The 16,424-nt window shown below is 57.8% G+C and overlaps 1 protein-coding gene across 3 annotated transcripts in view; it reads right to left on the bottom strand.

Annotated features, from left to right (window-relative positions):
* Positions 1-5,975: 5,975 nt before the first annotated feature.
* USO1 (USO1 vesicle transport factor) overlaps positions 5,976-16,424 on the bottom strand; it is a 31,852-nt gene continuing 21,403 nt past the window's right edge. For all 3 annotated transcript variants that reach the window (XM_084266800.1, XM_084266802.1, XM_084266801.1), the window contains 11 exons: positions 14,491-14,601; positions 13,554-13,672; positions 13,064-13,245; positions 12,257-12,378; positions 11,278-11,416; positions 9,854-10,017; positions 9,440-9,529; positions 8,635-8,721; positions 7,719-7,814; positions 7,049-7,264; positions 5,976-6,805 (listed from right to left, as the gene is read on the bottom strand). In XM_084266800.1, coding sequence (XP_084122926.1) covers positions 6,728-6,805; positions 7,049-7,264; positions 7,719-7,814; positions 8,635-8,721; positions 9,440-9,529; positions 9,854-10,017; positions 11,278-11,416; positions 12,257-12,378; positions 13,064-13,245; positions 13,554-13,672; positions 14,491-14,601 — 1,404 coding nt within the window. In that variant the 3' untranslated portion in view covers positions 5,976-6,727. The remainder of the gene's footprint in view (positions 6,806-7,048; positions 7,265-7,718; positions 7,815-8,634; positions 8,722-9,439; positions 9,530-9,853; positions 10,018-11,277; positions 11,417-12,256; positions 12,379-13,063; positions 13,246-13,553; positions 13,673-14,490; positions 14,602-16,424) is intronic.

Genomic DNA, 16,424 nt, shown 5'->3' with positions numbered 1-16,424 from the left:
GTCTCCGCCGTCCTGCCCGTGGCACAGGCGCGGTGTCGCTGGCTGCCGGGGCAGGCAGGGCTGGGCTGTGCGCTGGCAGGTGCCACGCGGTGGGGATGCAGCCCCCAAACACTCAGCACAACGTGGGGTGGTGTCTGTGGGGAGGGTGAGCTTGGGAAGACAGGCCCCTGGCACGGTTTGGGCCAGACGCTCCGGGTGCTGCCTCTTACATGTCACACGACTCCTTAGGCAGCAGGAGGGGGATCCCGTGTCTGTGAGCCCCAAGGTTTTATCATGCAGCTACAGGAGGGGCTCCAGAGGGAATCTGAGGGCTCCAGACTTGTAGGGGTGGGAAGGGACCTCCAGAGCCCATGGGGTCCAACCCCCTGCCAGAGCAGGGTCCCTGGGACAGGGCACACAGGGCGGTGTCCAGATGGGGCTGGAATCTCTCCAGAGAAGGAGACTCCACACCCCCTGGGCAGCCTGTCCCAGGGCTCCCTCACCCTCACTGGGAAGAAGTTCTTCCCCATGTTGGTGGGGAACTCCCTGTGCTCCAACTTGAGCCCATCGCCCCTTGTCCTGTCCCCACAGACACTGAGCAGAGGCTGCCCATGTCCCCCTGTGTCCCACCCTTCAGCTGTTGATACCCATTGATCAGATCCCCTCTCAGGCTCTTCTCTGCAGGCTGAACAGCCCCAGCTCCCTCAGCCTTTCCTCCCAGGGGAGATGCTCCAGGCCCTTCATTGTCTCCACAGCCTCCTCTGGACTCTCCCCAGGAGATCCCTGGTTGGTTTGTACCCAGCACAGACACATCACTGCTGCCTCTTGACAGGTATTTTCACCTTGACAAAGCGAGGTGTGCGGGTGTTAGGGCAGCAGGGCAGGGGCACGGTGGGAACACCGTCAGTGTTCTCTGGGGTGGCTGTTGCAAGGGCAGTCACAGCTCTGGGGCTGTGCACCTGCCTGACCACAGGAGATGCCGGCTGAACGGAGGCTCCAAGTGCCCAAACCCTCCGGTTTCTCAGGCTCCAGTGAGTGTCAAGACTAATCTTTGCCTATGTCCACCCCGGTTCAACTGCAGGTGGCTTCAGGAAGGAAGGAAGGAAGGCACAACATCTGGAATCTCCCACTTTGCCTTAGCACCATGGAACCACGGAGGTGCCCGAGGCAGGTCTGACCTCTGGCTCTGCAGGGATCAGCCTCGCAGAGCCCGTACGTGTCGCAACAGCTGCCTGGTAGGAAAGCAAGTGGAAAAGTACTGCCAGGCAGCCTTCCCTCACCCCCTCATCACAGGCCGATGACACAACTCAGCATGCCTGGGATCCAGCCTTTCTCAAGCACCCTCAGCCACAGGGAGGGACCTCTTGGAGGGCTGCAATCGATGGAGCTGATAGAGCTGCCAGGAGTTGCGAGGGCACATGAGGGTGGCAGCACCAAGAGGAATGTCACGTTGGGTCGGGCCCTGCATCACCCCACGGTTGCAGGAAGGATCAAAGCATCTGCCACCGGTCTCAGTAACCTGCACCCCTGGGAAGGACCCGGAGAACACGGGTTTAGGTCACAAGACACACGGTTATGTGCCAAGAGGAAATGGCCCAAATATTTGCGACGTGTCCTTGTTTTTCTTAATTTCACCTCTGTGGAGTGTCATTGCCAAAGGCTCCATCGTGCTCAAAAGATTGATGCTTTTGTGCCCTGCAAGCTGGGCCCTGGCCCTGGGAACTGTGTGGGCGCGGGGGAGGCCGTGTCACCTGTGAGCAGCCTCTCCTCATGACTTGGGTGGCTTTTCCAACCTGGTCACTCTGTGATGTTTCCGGGGGGCTGGGAGCTGCCTGTGCTTGGGGACCTGCTGCCCTGGCCGCTGTTTTCAATGTCTGGGCTGTTTCTTGAGCTCTGCCACAACTCACCGGGCTGTTGTGCCTGGAGCCAAGGGGAGCAGCCCACCGGAGGGGTGAGCAGAAGGAGGTGGTTGGCAGGGGGCACGGAGAGCCCCGCTCACAGCCAGCCCTGCCCTGCCAGCGGGACAGGCCCCTGCCTTGGGGTCTGTTTGGGAGGCCTGAGACACCCTCCCTGGCTGCCTCGGCACAGGGAACACTTTGCTGTGTAAACATGCTCCTTCAGGCCCAGAGACTGAGACCAGGGCCAAGCTCAGGGCTTGTGTAGGCAGCAGAGCTCAGCGGCTCCGCAGCCGCTCTCTCTGGAGGTTCTGGGTTATTCTTCTCCCTTTGTCCACAGCGAGTGGTGCCTGTGCTGAGGAAAGGGGTGTGTAAATGGGCACACTTGGCCTCGCTGATCTGTTTTGTGCCTCTCCCGTAGCCACAGGCCTTTCTCCCAGGGGACTCTCACATTCACCCAGCCCAACAGGCAGCTGACACAAGTTTCTGTTTCCCAACAGAGCCAAGTGAGCAGAGAGCCTGGCTGTGGAGACCCAGTCCTTCCCCGTCCCATGCAGAGTCTGACCCAGGGATGCTGGTGCTGACACACAGAGCTGGGAGCTGTGGCAGGGTCTCCAGGAGGACAGGGAGGCCGCGTACTGCCACACGCTGTGATGGAGCCAGGTGGGAGAACACCACAGACAGGAAAAGGTGAGTGATGGGCAGTTTCTGGTGGCTCATGTCCAGCTGTGTGTGGTGTTTTGCCTTATCCGCTCTCTGCTGCCCTGGAACCTCTCTCAGCTTCTCTGGATCTCTGTGAAGGGACAGTGAAGATGGGGGCACAGACACCTGGTGTGAGCAGCAGGTTCTGCTGAGAACCTGAGGGTGCCCTGCTGCTCCCGGGCGTTACTCCCTTTCCTCCTCCTGCTGCCAGCCTGGAATGCCCTGAGACTGACCCAGATGTAGCGAGGTGGTGGCTGGCACCAGGGCTCTTTGGCAGCACCATGCTGTGCCAGTGACTCAAGGAGAGCAGGATCAGAGAACCTGCCAGTTAGAGGGACCTGGTCAAGGGAGATAGCAGGGGCTGGGGCTCCTGGGATACTGTAGAGCCCAGGGAAGGAACCTCACTCAGCCTCGGTCGTTTGCAAATGATCAACCTAAAGCCAACCATCCCAGTTACCACTGCTGCGGTGCCAGCTCCCGGCTGGGCAGGGGATTTCCTGTCTGCGGGCGGTTTGTGCCCCTTCCCAGGGCTGCAGTTTGCTGGGTGATTTTCAGCACAGACAGGCTTCAAACGGGAAAAAAGCCAAAGGGTTTCCTTGGGAAATACCTGAGGGGATAGGAAACCAGAAAGAAACAGGACGGCTCTCCTGGAGAGAGCCCAGCGGAGGGTACGGAGGGGATGAAGGGCCTGGAGCATCTCCCCTGTGGGGACAGGCTGAGTGACCCGGCGCTGCTCAGCCTGGAGAGACGCGGTGCTGCAGGACGGGTGCACAGCGTGGGAGGCAAACCCAGCCCCCGGCAGAGCGCTGAGTGTGGGTGTCTGGGGCATTTACAGCGATAACAGAGGAAGTTTGTTCTTATCCAAGCGGATTTCCTGGAGCGATGAGTGAGCCCGGCGTGTCTGCGCTGCGGCGTGTGCCGGCAGCTCTGGGCGGGCTGGCACAGCCAGGCCCGGTGAAGCCGAGCCCGTGGCCCTGGTGGGCTGTCCTGGTGGCAGGACGAGTCACAACTCGCACTGGGGCATCGTGTGCTCTGCAGGCCGGTGAGGCCGCTGGACTCGAGTGCTGCTGTAGCTTGAGGGGTGCTGCACGGAGGGGCACGGGTGCCGGCACATCGCAGCTCTGCCCTGCAGCTCTGCCCGTCCATGGTCCCCCTGTGCTGGCTGCCTGAGGGGAGGCTGCAGTGCCGGCCACATCTCTGCTGCCCCATTGCTGTTCCTGGCGTTGCTTCTGCGCACAGCCAGGGCCTCGCATCCAAGGCAGGCAGCTCTTCCCGTGCCTGGGCGGAGACACCGGCACGGAAGAGGCAGAACTTGCTCATTCCTGTACCGTGGGCCGATTCTGTGACCCGTGTGCTGGGTGTCAGACCCCCCTCCCCCCCGAGCTGGGAAGCGCCTTTCTCAGCCAGTCTGGCACGTGGGCTCAGCACCCCAGGTCAGCAAGGAGATAGAGATCTGGCTGCCATGGCTGGGGGGTCCCTGTCCCTGTCCCACACCGCTGCTCTCACCCGCCGGGGGAAATTCACGTTTCTGGGTCCTGAGCCCGTCTGTCAGATGCCCTCACGGGGCTGGGCTGCAGCCCCTGACACCACCCCCAGCACGTCCTTTCTCCGGGACCTTCCTGCGTGTATCCGTGCCGGCAGGAGGAGCAAGAACAGCTCCTGCTGCTGCTGGTGCCTCCCAGGCTGTCTGCCCTGTGATTCATTGCCCTGCGAGTGCCTGGTCGTGATGTCCCTGCCTGGCAGTGACCGTTCAGTGCTGGGGAGCAATGCTGTACCCCTGAGTATGCACTGGGGGTACCTGCAGCCTGGGCCTGACCTTCACACCAGCCTCAGGAGCTGGGCCTGTCCCAGCATGGTTTGCTCCCAGTTCTTTATCCAAAACTGTGGCCCAAGGTTATTGGTTTCCTTTAGAACCAGCAGGATGTGATCACAGGCTCATCCAGACCCTTTTCTTGCTCCTGAAAGGACATTTCAAACAGATGTGATGTTCTGCTCCTGCTTCGTGGGGCAAAGGAGTCAGAATGTGTGGGAAAACTACAGCTTTGGGAGCAGGGCTGTGAGATCAGCAGAGAGAGGGTTTGAAGCACCCCAAGTACCCAGCAGTGACTGAAGGCCCCCTCAACCACCCCCACCCTCTCCCTGTTCAAACACTCCCTCACTGCTCTGCTTACAGGGAGCAGGACATTCCCTCCAGTGAAGGATTTGCAATAAAAGGAGAGGTCTGTAGCCCCTCTGTGCCGCTGAGCACTGGGTCTGGTTTTCCTGTGCAGGAAGAGCTCTGCTCCACAGAGGGGTCTGGCGGCTGCTGAGCTCGCAGAAGAGCAGCAGGGCTGCACCAGTCGGCACTTTGCAAACCACCAGCCCAGGAGCTGGGGCAGCAGCCGTGTTAGAGACGGGATGGAGACTCCGAGCAGGCAGCACGGGACCGTTCCTGAGACCCCTGCACAGAGACCCCGCCGGGTGCTGCCCCTCGCTCCCGGCGCCTGCTGCCACTCAGCCCCTCCTGGCCCGTGCATCCGTGCTACTGTGGGCACGTGCAAGAAGCCAGCTGGAGCCTGACACGTCCTCCCCTCCTCACACTCACCGGCTGCAGCAAAGAGACTGGGCAGGAAGGACAGGAACCCTGCACAGGGTGCAGAGAAACATCCATCAGGATGGGGGAAGGAAAGATACTGGAGAGGAGCCAATGACCTGTCCTGGAATGCAGAATCGAGCGAATGCCATGGGGCACAGGGCCCCATCCCACAGTCCCAATCCAGCCTGGCTGCAGGAAGACAGAGCACTGGGATGGTGCAATGAAATCATCAACGAAACAGGTTTCCTAATTGGGGAAGGCGCTTTGAACAGGCCTCTTCATACCTGTTTGCAACCAGTTTGTGCCCTGGACTTCCCACCCTTCCTAGGTATCGCTTCCTTCAGTTTTTGCTATTTCAAACGTTCTAAAGTCGGATCCACAAGGAAAAATCTTTGTGAGCACAACCCTGCAGGGCAGGGCCACAAACCCCACAGAGTGGGGCCACAACCCCTGCAGAGCAGGGCAGCACAGCCCCTCGTCCCCTGCCCCAGGCTCCGGAGCAGCACGCTCAGCTCCCCGGCCATGGACACAGGCTGAAGTCTTCAACTACCTGTAGTAATCCCACCTGGTGACAACAGGAGCAGTGAGTAAGGGGAGCAGCACCTGTGGCAAGTCCTACCCCAGGAGCCCTGGGCATCACCCTTGCACTCCCTGTGAGGATCCAGCAGTTGCTACCTCTCCCCTCTGCCACCCCAGCCTGGCTCCAGAGAGTTTTGCAGGCTTATTAAAATATATTTTATTAAGGCAGGACAGGCTCGCTGGAGGAGCACTGTGAGGACAGACCTGGGGTACTACCAAAGAATGAAATCGATGCACTTGCTATATTCAGTTTTCTCTGAAAATTTTCTCTTTTATTCACTCCTTGAGAGCCAATAAGTTAATGTGACTCGAGCCGCTGCCGTCCCCTGGCTGAAGCAGGCAGCCAGGTCCTTTCCTGACGTCTGTGCTGGCGCAGGAGCACGTCAGATCTTTAGACAGAGCACTGGGCTAGTTACTCCACAGCTGTTCTTCTACACAACACTACCCTTCCAGCACAGGTTTGCCCAAAGTCTCTTCCAGGCTCTCAGCACCGCGGCTCCGGCCGCACCCGACGCCGTGCGGGTCCCCTGGCACATGGAGAACCAGCCGGGCAGGCAGCAGCAGCCGCCGCGCGCCGCAGCCCCCCAGCCCTTGGGTCAGCCCGGGGCCGGGCGCTGGGGCAGCAGCAATGATGCCATGTGACAGGAGTTAAACCAAATACTTTTGTATTTAATTAAGTGAAGTTCCAGGTTAAAACCGCAGAGAAACGCACAGGCCTTCTGTCGGCAACAACGAACCCAGGCAGCAGCAGTGTCACCCCTGTGCTTCCAACAGTGCCTAAAGCAACTCCTAAACAGGTAAATTTGGGGTACTCAGGTAGAACTGAACAGTGATTGCTGTTTGTTACCTAAACGCGGGGCCCTCACACACCTCAGTCACTCGGTTGCCACCTTCCCAGCCGCTTCTGGCGAGCGGGTCCTTTGCTTTGCAGACCAGGAAGAGATTTGTTTGCCAATAACGACGCAATTTAGTTTTCATGGGAACACACACAAGCATTCTAGTCTTGCTCCTCTTCATCCCCGTCCTCATCCTCATCCCCTTGATCTCCAGATTCAATGTCATCTTCATCTTCAACCTGAAATCAAGAAAGGGCCATTGCGAGCTGTAACATCCTGATACCCCCAGCCTCTGCTGAGGGAGGGGAAGCAAGTTTCACACTAACCTGAAATCACCACACTGTATATCAATTACCCTAATGAATTAGCCCTTAATGAAGGCAACTGTCACCTTATAACACCACCCAGCTTAATTTCTCTGCCATGCCCAGACCAACCGCTCAGTCCTGCCTGGGACTCCTCACCACCCCAGCTTTGCTTACCGGTACACCAAGGTCCTTCAGCGTGACCTTCAGTGCAGACAGCTTCTGATCCTGGTCAGCCAGAAGCACCAGCAGATCATCCTGTTCCTTCTTCGACTCTGCAACTTCTCGCTGCAGTTTACTCTTCTCATCTTGCAAGATTGCCACCGTGCTGCTGGAGGAATCCAGGTGCTGCTTGAGTGACTCCTTCTCCTCAGAAAGGGCTTTAAGTTCACTCTGCCAACAGGAAGATCCCCACAGCGTGTCACACCGTAATCACACAACAGCCAGAGCCTTGTCCCCTACATGCACATGCCACACACTACCTGAACACCTCCAACCCCATGTGCCCCACAGCCCTGCTCCCTCACAGCGCCGTACCCCCAGGCACCGGTACCGACCCGCGGCGAGGCAGGTGTCAGTCCTGATGTGGCTCCTTCCCCCAGCCACACCATACGGTCCGTGTCAGAGCGAAGCGACCACCTAGCCTCTCCTCACAGCTCTCTGAGGGCAGCAACACCTCCATTCCCCATGGGAACACGGAAGGAGGTGGCACATCTGGGTTCCCCTATGCAGCCCGAAGTGCTCAAGACGCTGAGGAAACAAACCACCTCCCCAGACCCTTCCTACCACCTGAGTCCTGCCAGCCAAAGGCTCGAGTCACAGGGCTCAGGGTGCTGACACCACCAACCTTCAGGTCTTTTATCTCTTGCTCGAGCCGCCCCTCCAGCCCGGAGCTGTTGGCTGCTGTCACACCGTCTCCTACTGCAGGATCTGCACTTGTGCTCTGTGGACAAGGAACTCGGTGTCAGAGCACTGGACGTCTCACACAGAGAAGTGACAGACTAAGAGGGTGCAGCCAGTTGTCACATCTGAACGGCTGTTTTCTTCTCAGAGCACAGCCAGGTGTGGCAGGTCCAGGCAGCAGGACACAGCTCTCTGCTGCCCGGGCTCTCTGAACACACGCACAGGGCACACAGAGAGGGCACAAGGTGCAGCCCTCGCCTCACACACGCTGCACTCCAAGAGTCTGTGGGGTGTTTTTTTGGGGCAGACCCTGTGCCAGACCCTTTTTTTTTCAAATTCAGCTAAATATTGGAGCCTGTGTGGCCCTGAAGCTTGTGAAGCCCTGTACAGACAGGTGCACCCACCACATCCCTCCCAACTTACAACACCTTCCAAACCAGCATCCCCAACTGTTCCTCAGAGTAACAGCCCCATCTTGTACAGAGTCACCAGGGTGGAAAAGCCCTTTAAGCCCATTTAGTCCACCCGTCCCTGTCCTGTGCTGACCCAGATCTCTCAGCACCTCATCTCCCTGTCTGTTAAGCACCCCCAGGGGGGTGACTCAGCCCATCCCTGGGCAGCCTGTGCCACAGCCCCACAACTCTGCCTGGGATTCCTCTGTGGACCAGCGGCCTCACGAGCACCAACGTGACTGGACACCCCCTCTGTCCTCATGGAGGATTCACCCAGGTAACACGTTATGTCACTTAAGACGTGTCACTTGCTGATGTGCATTCCTATGACAGGCTTGGTTCAGGACCACAGCAGGAGGGTGAAGTTCAAGATTTCATCCCCACAAAACCAGGAATTTTCACTGGTACCGTTAGTTGCAGCTTCTGATTCTCCATCTGAAGCTTAAAGATTTCTGCAGACTGGAGCTGCACCTGACTCCTGAGCACTTCTAACTCCTGTGGGAAACACAGACAAACATTTTTAGGTTAATTTGACCAGCAAGGTGCTTACTCACATTAAATATTCCTGAAGATAAATGCTACTGGGCTGCTTCAGACCAGTGGATGTGAGAGGAAAGCTGCCCCTCACGCAATGAGCATGCAGCACGTTCCTCTAGAAGGCAAAGCCCGTCAGCAACACGCTCCATTTCCCACCCAGCTCTCACAAACCTGTTCCACTGAAACACCCGACCAAGGCACCTGCCCCAACCCCGTCATGTTGGGAGCCCCTCACCCCTGCTGCACCCCACTGCCTCCATCCCTGGGGCACTGTTGTCCCCTCTCGGGGCACAAACCCAGGGAGTTGCCAATCCAGGTGTTACCAGGTCCCTGCAAAGGATTTTTTGGGCAACAGCTGCCCGGAATTACTGAATCTGCAGGTATCCACACACTGTGCTGCACACCCTGGGGAGCTTTCACATCCACATGCAAAGAGAAGTTTGGGATGGATAAAGAGATTTTGTGAGTGTGAAGAAGCAGCTGAAGTGTCTTTTGCTGGCCCTAACTCACCCAGTGAAAACCACCAGTTCACTTGTGGACGTGCCATCCCCACATCCCAGGAGTGGTGCCCTCAGCACTAAGGGTACAGCACAGCAACCACCACCAGCAGCTCCTCCCCGAAGCTGGACAGTGCTCCCTTCCCATGCCCACGGCGCTGCCGGACGGCACAGCTCACCTTCTGCAGCTCGGTGTTGTGCTCCAGGCCACCAGCCTTGCTGGTCTGCGAGGACTGCTCCGCCGTTCCCATGTCCCCTGCTGAGGAGCTCTGTAAAGGAGCAGGGCAGTCAGCCTGGGGCCCAGGCTCACAGTGCTGCTGGCAGAACACAGCGCTGCCCGAGGTCCCAGCGAGGAGGCTCACGCAGGCCAGGAGACGCTCCTGGCTACCGGGGGCAGCTGGATGCCAAAGCACCTCTTGCCAATTCCAGCGCAGAGGATGTGCACAAATAAGCAGCTCACCAGCAACGTGTCTTTGGCATCATCCCCACCCAGCTCCTCACAGACACCCACCACTTCCCCCCCAGACCAGCCTGGCATTCGGGCACAGGCACTGGAAGCTGCAGCGAGCCCGGCTGAGGCAGTCGGTGCTTACCAGCTTTTCGATCAGCGAGTCCTTCTCCCTCAGCTGCCCCTGCAGCAGCTCGTGCTTGTTCTTCCACTCTTCCAGCTCCTCTTTCAGTTTGCTCACCTCTTCCAGCTGAATGCCGTTCACCTGCAGCGCGTCGCTGTGGGAGTTGTGATGCTGCGTGTCCTTTCCTGGAAGATGCAAACAGGGGTCACAAACTCCAGCATCATTTGGAAGTGCCCTTCAGATGCCCCGACTGAAGCCGGGTGGCACAGGCTGCTCTAACTCAGGCACCAGAGCTGAGCCCTAATTACTCTGTCAGAAGCCAAAGGGGCAGCTCTGATTGGCCAAGCCTCCAAGTATGCGCTGGTGCAGCACCTGCACACGGCTTCGGCCAGTTCACACCAAGGAAGTTCACTGGCATATCACTGAGGGAGGACACCTGCTTCCTTCTGCACTTCCCACTGTGAACAATCCTGATGGCAGAGTCACTTTTTGACCCCCAGCTCCTCAGGCATCTTCCCCTCGCAGCGACACAAGCACATTGCTCCCCCTCCAGCAGCGCAGCCCCATCTCCAGGGACAGCGAGGGCTCCCCTTGCACATTGGCCACGCCACGCTTCTTCCCCAATTCACACCCTCATCCCTGACCCAAACTTCAGCCTCTGTTCCCATCCTACACCTGAGCAGCCAGGGACAGTCTTTGCCCCAGGTGGGCAGCCACCCCTGCAGCCACCTCAGCTCTCCACACTCCCCGGGCACACCGGCACAGGTGGCAGGGGCAGGCTCTGCTCTGCTCCATCGTGGGCAACCGATGCGATACCAGGATTGGGTCAGTATCAGTGACTCACAGGACTGTAGGGGTGGGAAGGGACCTCCAGAGCTCATCAGGTCCAACCCCCTGCCAAAGCAGGGGGCACAGGGCACACAGGTCAGCATCCAGACAAGGCTGGAATCTCTCCACAGGAGACCCCACACCCCCTGGGCAGCCTGTCCCAGGGCTCCCTCACCCTCATGTCCACCTAGGCGTGCCGTGGGCTCTGCAGCAGTCACCTGGAGGTGCAGTCAGGCTCAGGAGCTCAGAGCCATCTTACAGAACACAGAACTGTTACTACAAGAGACCTGAGCTGAGCACGAAGCCAGAGCAAGTGCTACCTCACTCACCCCTCCAGGCTGCCCTCCCAGCTCTCCCTCTGCCCCTCTCTGTCTCAAGGCACAGAAAAGCAAACCCCAGTACTTTCAGATAGCAAAGCAAATCCGATGCTTTGATGAAGTTGTTTGCAATGCCCAACATCAACCTGGATAAACCATTTGAAGCCTAAGGAAGTTTCCCTGTGCTGCAGACATGAGGGTGCCCGAAGCAACACGGAGCTGTCTGCTGGAGCTCTGCTGCAGATGCTGTAAATCACAAGAGCTTCATACTAAGGAGATCAGATTGGATTGTTCTCCTACCTAGCTGTACTTTAAGGAGGTTGTACTGGTCCTTGTGCTGCTGGATCTGTGACACTTGCTGGGTAACTGTTGCCTGTAGCTGTTCATTTTGCGATGTTAAGGTGTTAATTCGCTGTTTTAGTTCTTCGAGCTCCTGGTCCTGTGAAAGGAAGAGACAGGCACCTGGAGCAACCCCTCCAGGAAGGGACCCCCAAACTCCACCCCTGCGCACCGCTGGCTGGTGACACAGCCAGTGCTGCCTGTGACCAAGGAGCAGACAAACCCCCAGCACAGCCAGGCAGCTGGTGTAGGACAAACGCCTGTGACACAGACCAATGCCCATCACCCCCACCCCAGGGACGCCCAGAGAAAGGAAAAGGAAACACGTGGGCTCCAACAGTTGGGATTTTCCCCCATGGCTGAAGCCTGCACACGTGGTCCATCTCCAGAAGTCATCACATGTTCCATAAAGCCCCAGGGGCAGCTCCAAAGCACCCTGTGATTCCAAAAGGTACCACTAGCCAGGGGCCACTGCAGACCCCTGAACTACCGAGACCTGCTTCAGCGCCCTGTTAGCTGGTTCAGTTCTTTGGCTTCACTCCTCTAAGCTGTGACAGCAAAGCCAGTGAAGTACCCTTGGGGAAACAGTCCAACCAGAGCAGGCAGGACCCAACCTCACCAACAAACTTCATTGCTTTGCTCAGCCATGTGTCATCTGCTGCCTCTGCCAAGGCCAGAGCACAGAACAGAGACACATCCTTCCCAGGGCTGGGGGCTGCCCAGTTACTCATTTGGAAGGCAACACACAGAGCAGAAGTACCCCAGGAAAGGAATTCAGCTTAAACCATATCCTACAGACACTTCAGCTGACCCAGAACGCTGCTTCAGAGCTCTCAGAGGTGTTTCTGCATCACTCCATTCCCGGCTGTCTTGGAACGCTGGTACCAACCTGCACTGTGGTGCCTCTGAACACCCGCTCACACAGCGCAACCCCCCTCACCTGCTCTCTGATGACCTTCTTGTAGTGAGTCACAATGTTGTCGTGCTGTTCCAGTGTCTTCTTCACCTCCTCCTCCTTTTTGTCCTCCTCACTGGACTTGTAAATGGCTTTACTGATGACACCTGGCAGAACAGTTGGTCGGCTCAGCCCAGCTCCCCCGTCTGCGCTGCCCACACCCCAGTCCCACAGCCTCACCGTGGGGCCCGGCACCCAAGACTCAGCCCACACCCAACACCAGGCAGCTGTCACCACCACGGGTAAGGAAATGGGGACGCCTGTTGTGGTCAGGCTGCACACCTCCTGCTTAGGCAGCTTCAGAGAAGCCAGTGGGGTCAGCGCCCCCCTTCCAGACAAGCTGCTGTCCCCTCAGCGAAGGATGGGGAGCACTGAAGCCCCCATCATCTTCTAACGAGCCAACAAGTTCATCATTCAGAGTTGTTAAGGAATCAGTTAGAACCAGCCAGTATCTGGATTGGATACTTCCATGAATCGGGCTCCAGTGAGCACTCTACGCGCTCAGTACCGCAGTCTCCACGTGAGCACGGTGAATACAGCTCTGGGCCACGGCACAGGAACTCACAGCACGGATTCAGAGCCACTTCCCCATAGAATATATCGTTACCAGCTACTATGAGCCCTGATATTCTACTTGAGCTGCGAGCTTGGGTACATGATGACTTCCAGCCACAACTGAAAGGTGTTTCTCAGAATACACCTGTCAGTATCACCAAGCTACGTTTAAGAGCACACTGTGCAGCTCAGTCATCACTTCATCACAAGTCCCACAGAAATGAGGTAACATCTCACCTTCCAGTTCCTTCACGAGCTTGGTAAATTCATGATCAAACATCATGTGGTCTGGGCTAGAAAAACTAGGCTGTGGCTTCTGAGCAGCTCTGGAATAAAGTTCGTGTTTGCTAATGAAGCCAAGCTTCTCAATGAAGTTCTCCCTGCCAATCCTCTTCTCAATCAGCTGCTTCAGCTTCTCTCTGAAAGGAAGAGACACATCAGTCCCAGTGCTTGAGGAGAAACAAGCCCACCCTTCCCTAGAGGTGGATCTTGCAGCCACCACTCTGATTATCCATCCCGAGCCTTCACCGCAGGAGATGCTCTGCGTTCACTCTGCCAGCTTCCAGTGGCCACCAACCTCTGTCCTGCACCCCGGAGCAGGCAGGCTGGAGGACAGGACCTCAGCAGCAGAGCTCTGCGCTCCCCCGGGCCAGAGGCAGGTCAGGGAGAGTGCACAGCCAACCTCCTGCCCGCCGCCCGCACAGCCTCCCCACAGCCCCCCTCGTACTTCCTGTAGTTCTCCAGGGAGTTGTCGTTGTAGTAGATGGAGATGCCGAGCAGCAGCGCGCACAGGCCCTGGACGAGCTGCTCCTCCTCGCCCAGGTTTTCAGCGATCTGCCCCGTGAGCTACAGCTCTCGTTAAGGACATTTGTAGTTTAGGCACAACACTTGTCCCTGCAGAAAATCCCAGTTAATGAGTTTCCCACCTCAGCCCAAGGTCAATGAGGGACAAGGTAAATCGCCAACGAACCCCCTCACAGAGCCTGCTTCTGGTCTGAAGGACTTGGGCAGGCAGTGGCTTCCCTGAGATGGCTTTGCTCCCTGCCTGCTTAACTGAAGAGCTGCAGCTGTTCCAGAGCAGGCTTGTGCTTAGAGGAGGTGGCAGCTTGGCCAGATTCTCCCCAAAAAGCAAACACAGAAATAAGGTCCAACAGAAGCAGGAAACATTCTTCCTTCCTCAGGGGAAGGAGCTTAAGTCACCCTGAAAATACAGAATCCCCAGGTTGGAAAAGCCCTTTAAGCACATAGAGTCCAACTGTCCCTGTCCTGTGCTGACCCAGATCTCTCAGCACCTCATCTCCCCCCTGTTAAATACCCCCAGGGCTGGGGACTCAGCCCCTCCCTGGGCAGCCTGTGCCACAGCCCCACAGCTCTGCCAGGGAAGAACTTTTCCCTCCCAGCTGAGCTGACCCTGCCCTGGCACAGCCAATACCCCTGGGCTCATCCGAATAACCGGTCCCCTCTGCAGGCTGAACAGCACAGCTTGCCCCACACACGGGTTTACAGACCCACCTTAGAGATGGGCCAGTGTATGCAGAGCGCTCCTCAGGAGCCTGGTCCTACCTCCCAGCCACGCAGGACCCCTGAGACCCGCCCTGGGGTACCCTGACCGCGAGCGACCCGTCCCGGCTCTGGCGGCTCTGCCCCGCAGGGGCCAAGGATACGAAGGGGACGTTGGCTGGGTTGTGGAGGAAGTGGGTGACAGCGATCGAGCAATTGCTTAGCCACGTGCACAGCAACATCAGTAGTCCAACCCTGGTCTGCACTTTGCTGCCCTGCAAGGAGTAAAAGCCCCTGGTTACCTTCCACAGCTGAGGACTGCAAGGCCCGAGGAAGCCGCACAGACTCCAGGCTGGCCCGTGTCCACCTCCTGGTTAAACCAGCCCAGCTCCTTCCACAGGCCCATCCGTTAGTTCTGCTGAACGCCCCTTTAGTGCTTTGATGAAACAGGGATTAAACCGCTCACACTGCACTGTTTTCAGAGCACAACAAGCAGCAACACAGGCGTGAGGTACAACTCAAGGCAAATTAGCACCAAAGTAAAATCACAACAGATTAGTTCTGCGTTTATCATTAATACTGGGGTGACACGAAGGAACACACCCACCACCCCTGCCAAGCAGGAACAAGGTGCACTGAGTCAGGCCAGGGGTCCCTGTGGGAAGAAGAGCCACCAACACTTCCCCACTGACTGAAACATGTGAGCTAACGGCCAGTTCTAGGCAAGGAACAGCCATATGGGAGGGTGTTGCTTCTGGCCACACACACGTCACGCCGGCGAGAGGGACACTAGCTGCAGGACTTGTTTTTGTGGGGTAGGGAAAATGAGCTGGCATCTGCAGATGGGCTGACTCCTCAGTCCTGTCCTGTCTCTGCTGGAGGTACCATGGGCACAGCAGCGTTAGGACCAGTGTGCATCTCTTCTGACCACCATCACTGGTACGGCAGCCGAGGCAAGTTCAGCAGTCAGGCTGAAGGGCTCCGCCCTCGAGGGCTCCCCCAGGCGCTGCGACCCACTGGGGTGTATCGCCATGGCCACACCAAGCCATCTCCATACAGGAGGGGAAGGCAGATCACAGGTATCCAGGCTGTGGCAGCGGTCACACAGGGAAGGGAGACTGTCCCTCCTTCATCACCATCACCATCCAGAGATGGAACCAAGGACACGTCCATCACCAGGACGGCTCAGCACCCACCTGCCACGTTGCACGGCGAGTGCTACACACCGTGCACCAGCAACCGTTTTGTCTCCACTGTAGGTCTGCTGGTTTCCATGCCTAGACCTCACTGTGAGTTGCCTGGTCCCCAGGCTCTTGCCCCCTCCTGTCCTCCCAACCGTCTCTTTTACCTTCCCCATGCCCTGCCCACGGCAATTACCTCAGGAACTGCACACCCCACAACGCTTCCCACCTCTGCTCCTGAGGGGACACTCACCTCCACGGCAGTCTGATGGCAACAGACTCACCAGCGGGTTTCCCCAGAGATGACAGGGTGTCCTACGAGCTGCCTCACCACTCACTGGTCCCCACTGGGCACGGCCAAGAACTGCCCTCCCTCCTCCAGTCTTTGGGTGAAGCAGGAATTAAGGCACAAGGTGGCAAGTGACAGGTCTGACGTGCTCACACACAAAGCCATCTGCCATCCCGCCCTGGTGGGGCCTTGCCAAGCGGCGTGGCTGAAGGACCTGCTGCCCACAGCTCACAGCCACCCTCACTGTGCTGGGGTCTCCCAAGAGACCCTCAGCTCCCTCCCCAGCAGCTCACACAGCAGCAGCTCCAGCTGGGACCCTGCAGATCACATCGGCTGTGCGCTGCTTGAGCACGAGCGTGCTGTTAAAATGCCAATTCTGCCCAAATTGGGTCCAGATGAGATGATGTAACAGCATCACAACACTGCCAACTGTGTGACTGATACCCTGGGGAGCACCACCCTGACAGGGCAGCACGGGAGGGCAGACTGTCCTTGTATCCACTGGACAGGAGAGCACCTACCCTCCACACTTGCAGCATGCTCCTACAGCAGGAAGCACTGGCTTCCAACAGAACAGGCCACAGAAGCCCCTTTCCCCTCAGTTCATTGACACAGCCCAGCCCTTAGT

Source organism: Gallinula chloropus (assembly GCF_964237585.1).
Source record: "Gallinula chloropus genome assembly, chromosome: 7".
Classification (NCBI taxonomy): domain Eukaryota; kingdom Metazoa; phylum Chordata; class Aves; order Gruiformes; family Rallidae; genus Gallinula; species Gallinula chloropus.
The sequence above is the reverse complement of the archived record's forward strand: the minus strand, read 5'-3'. Positions and strand labels throughout refer to the sequence as shown.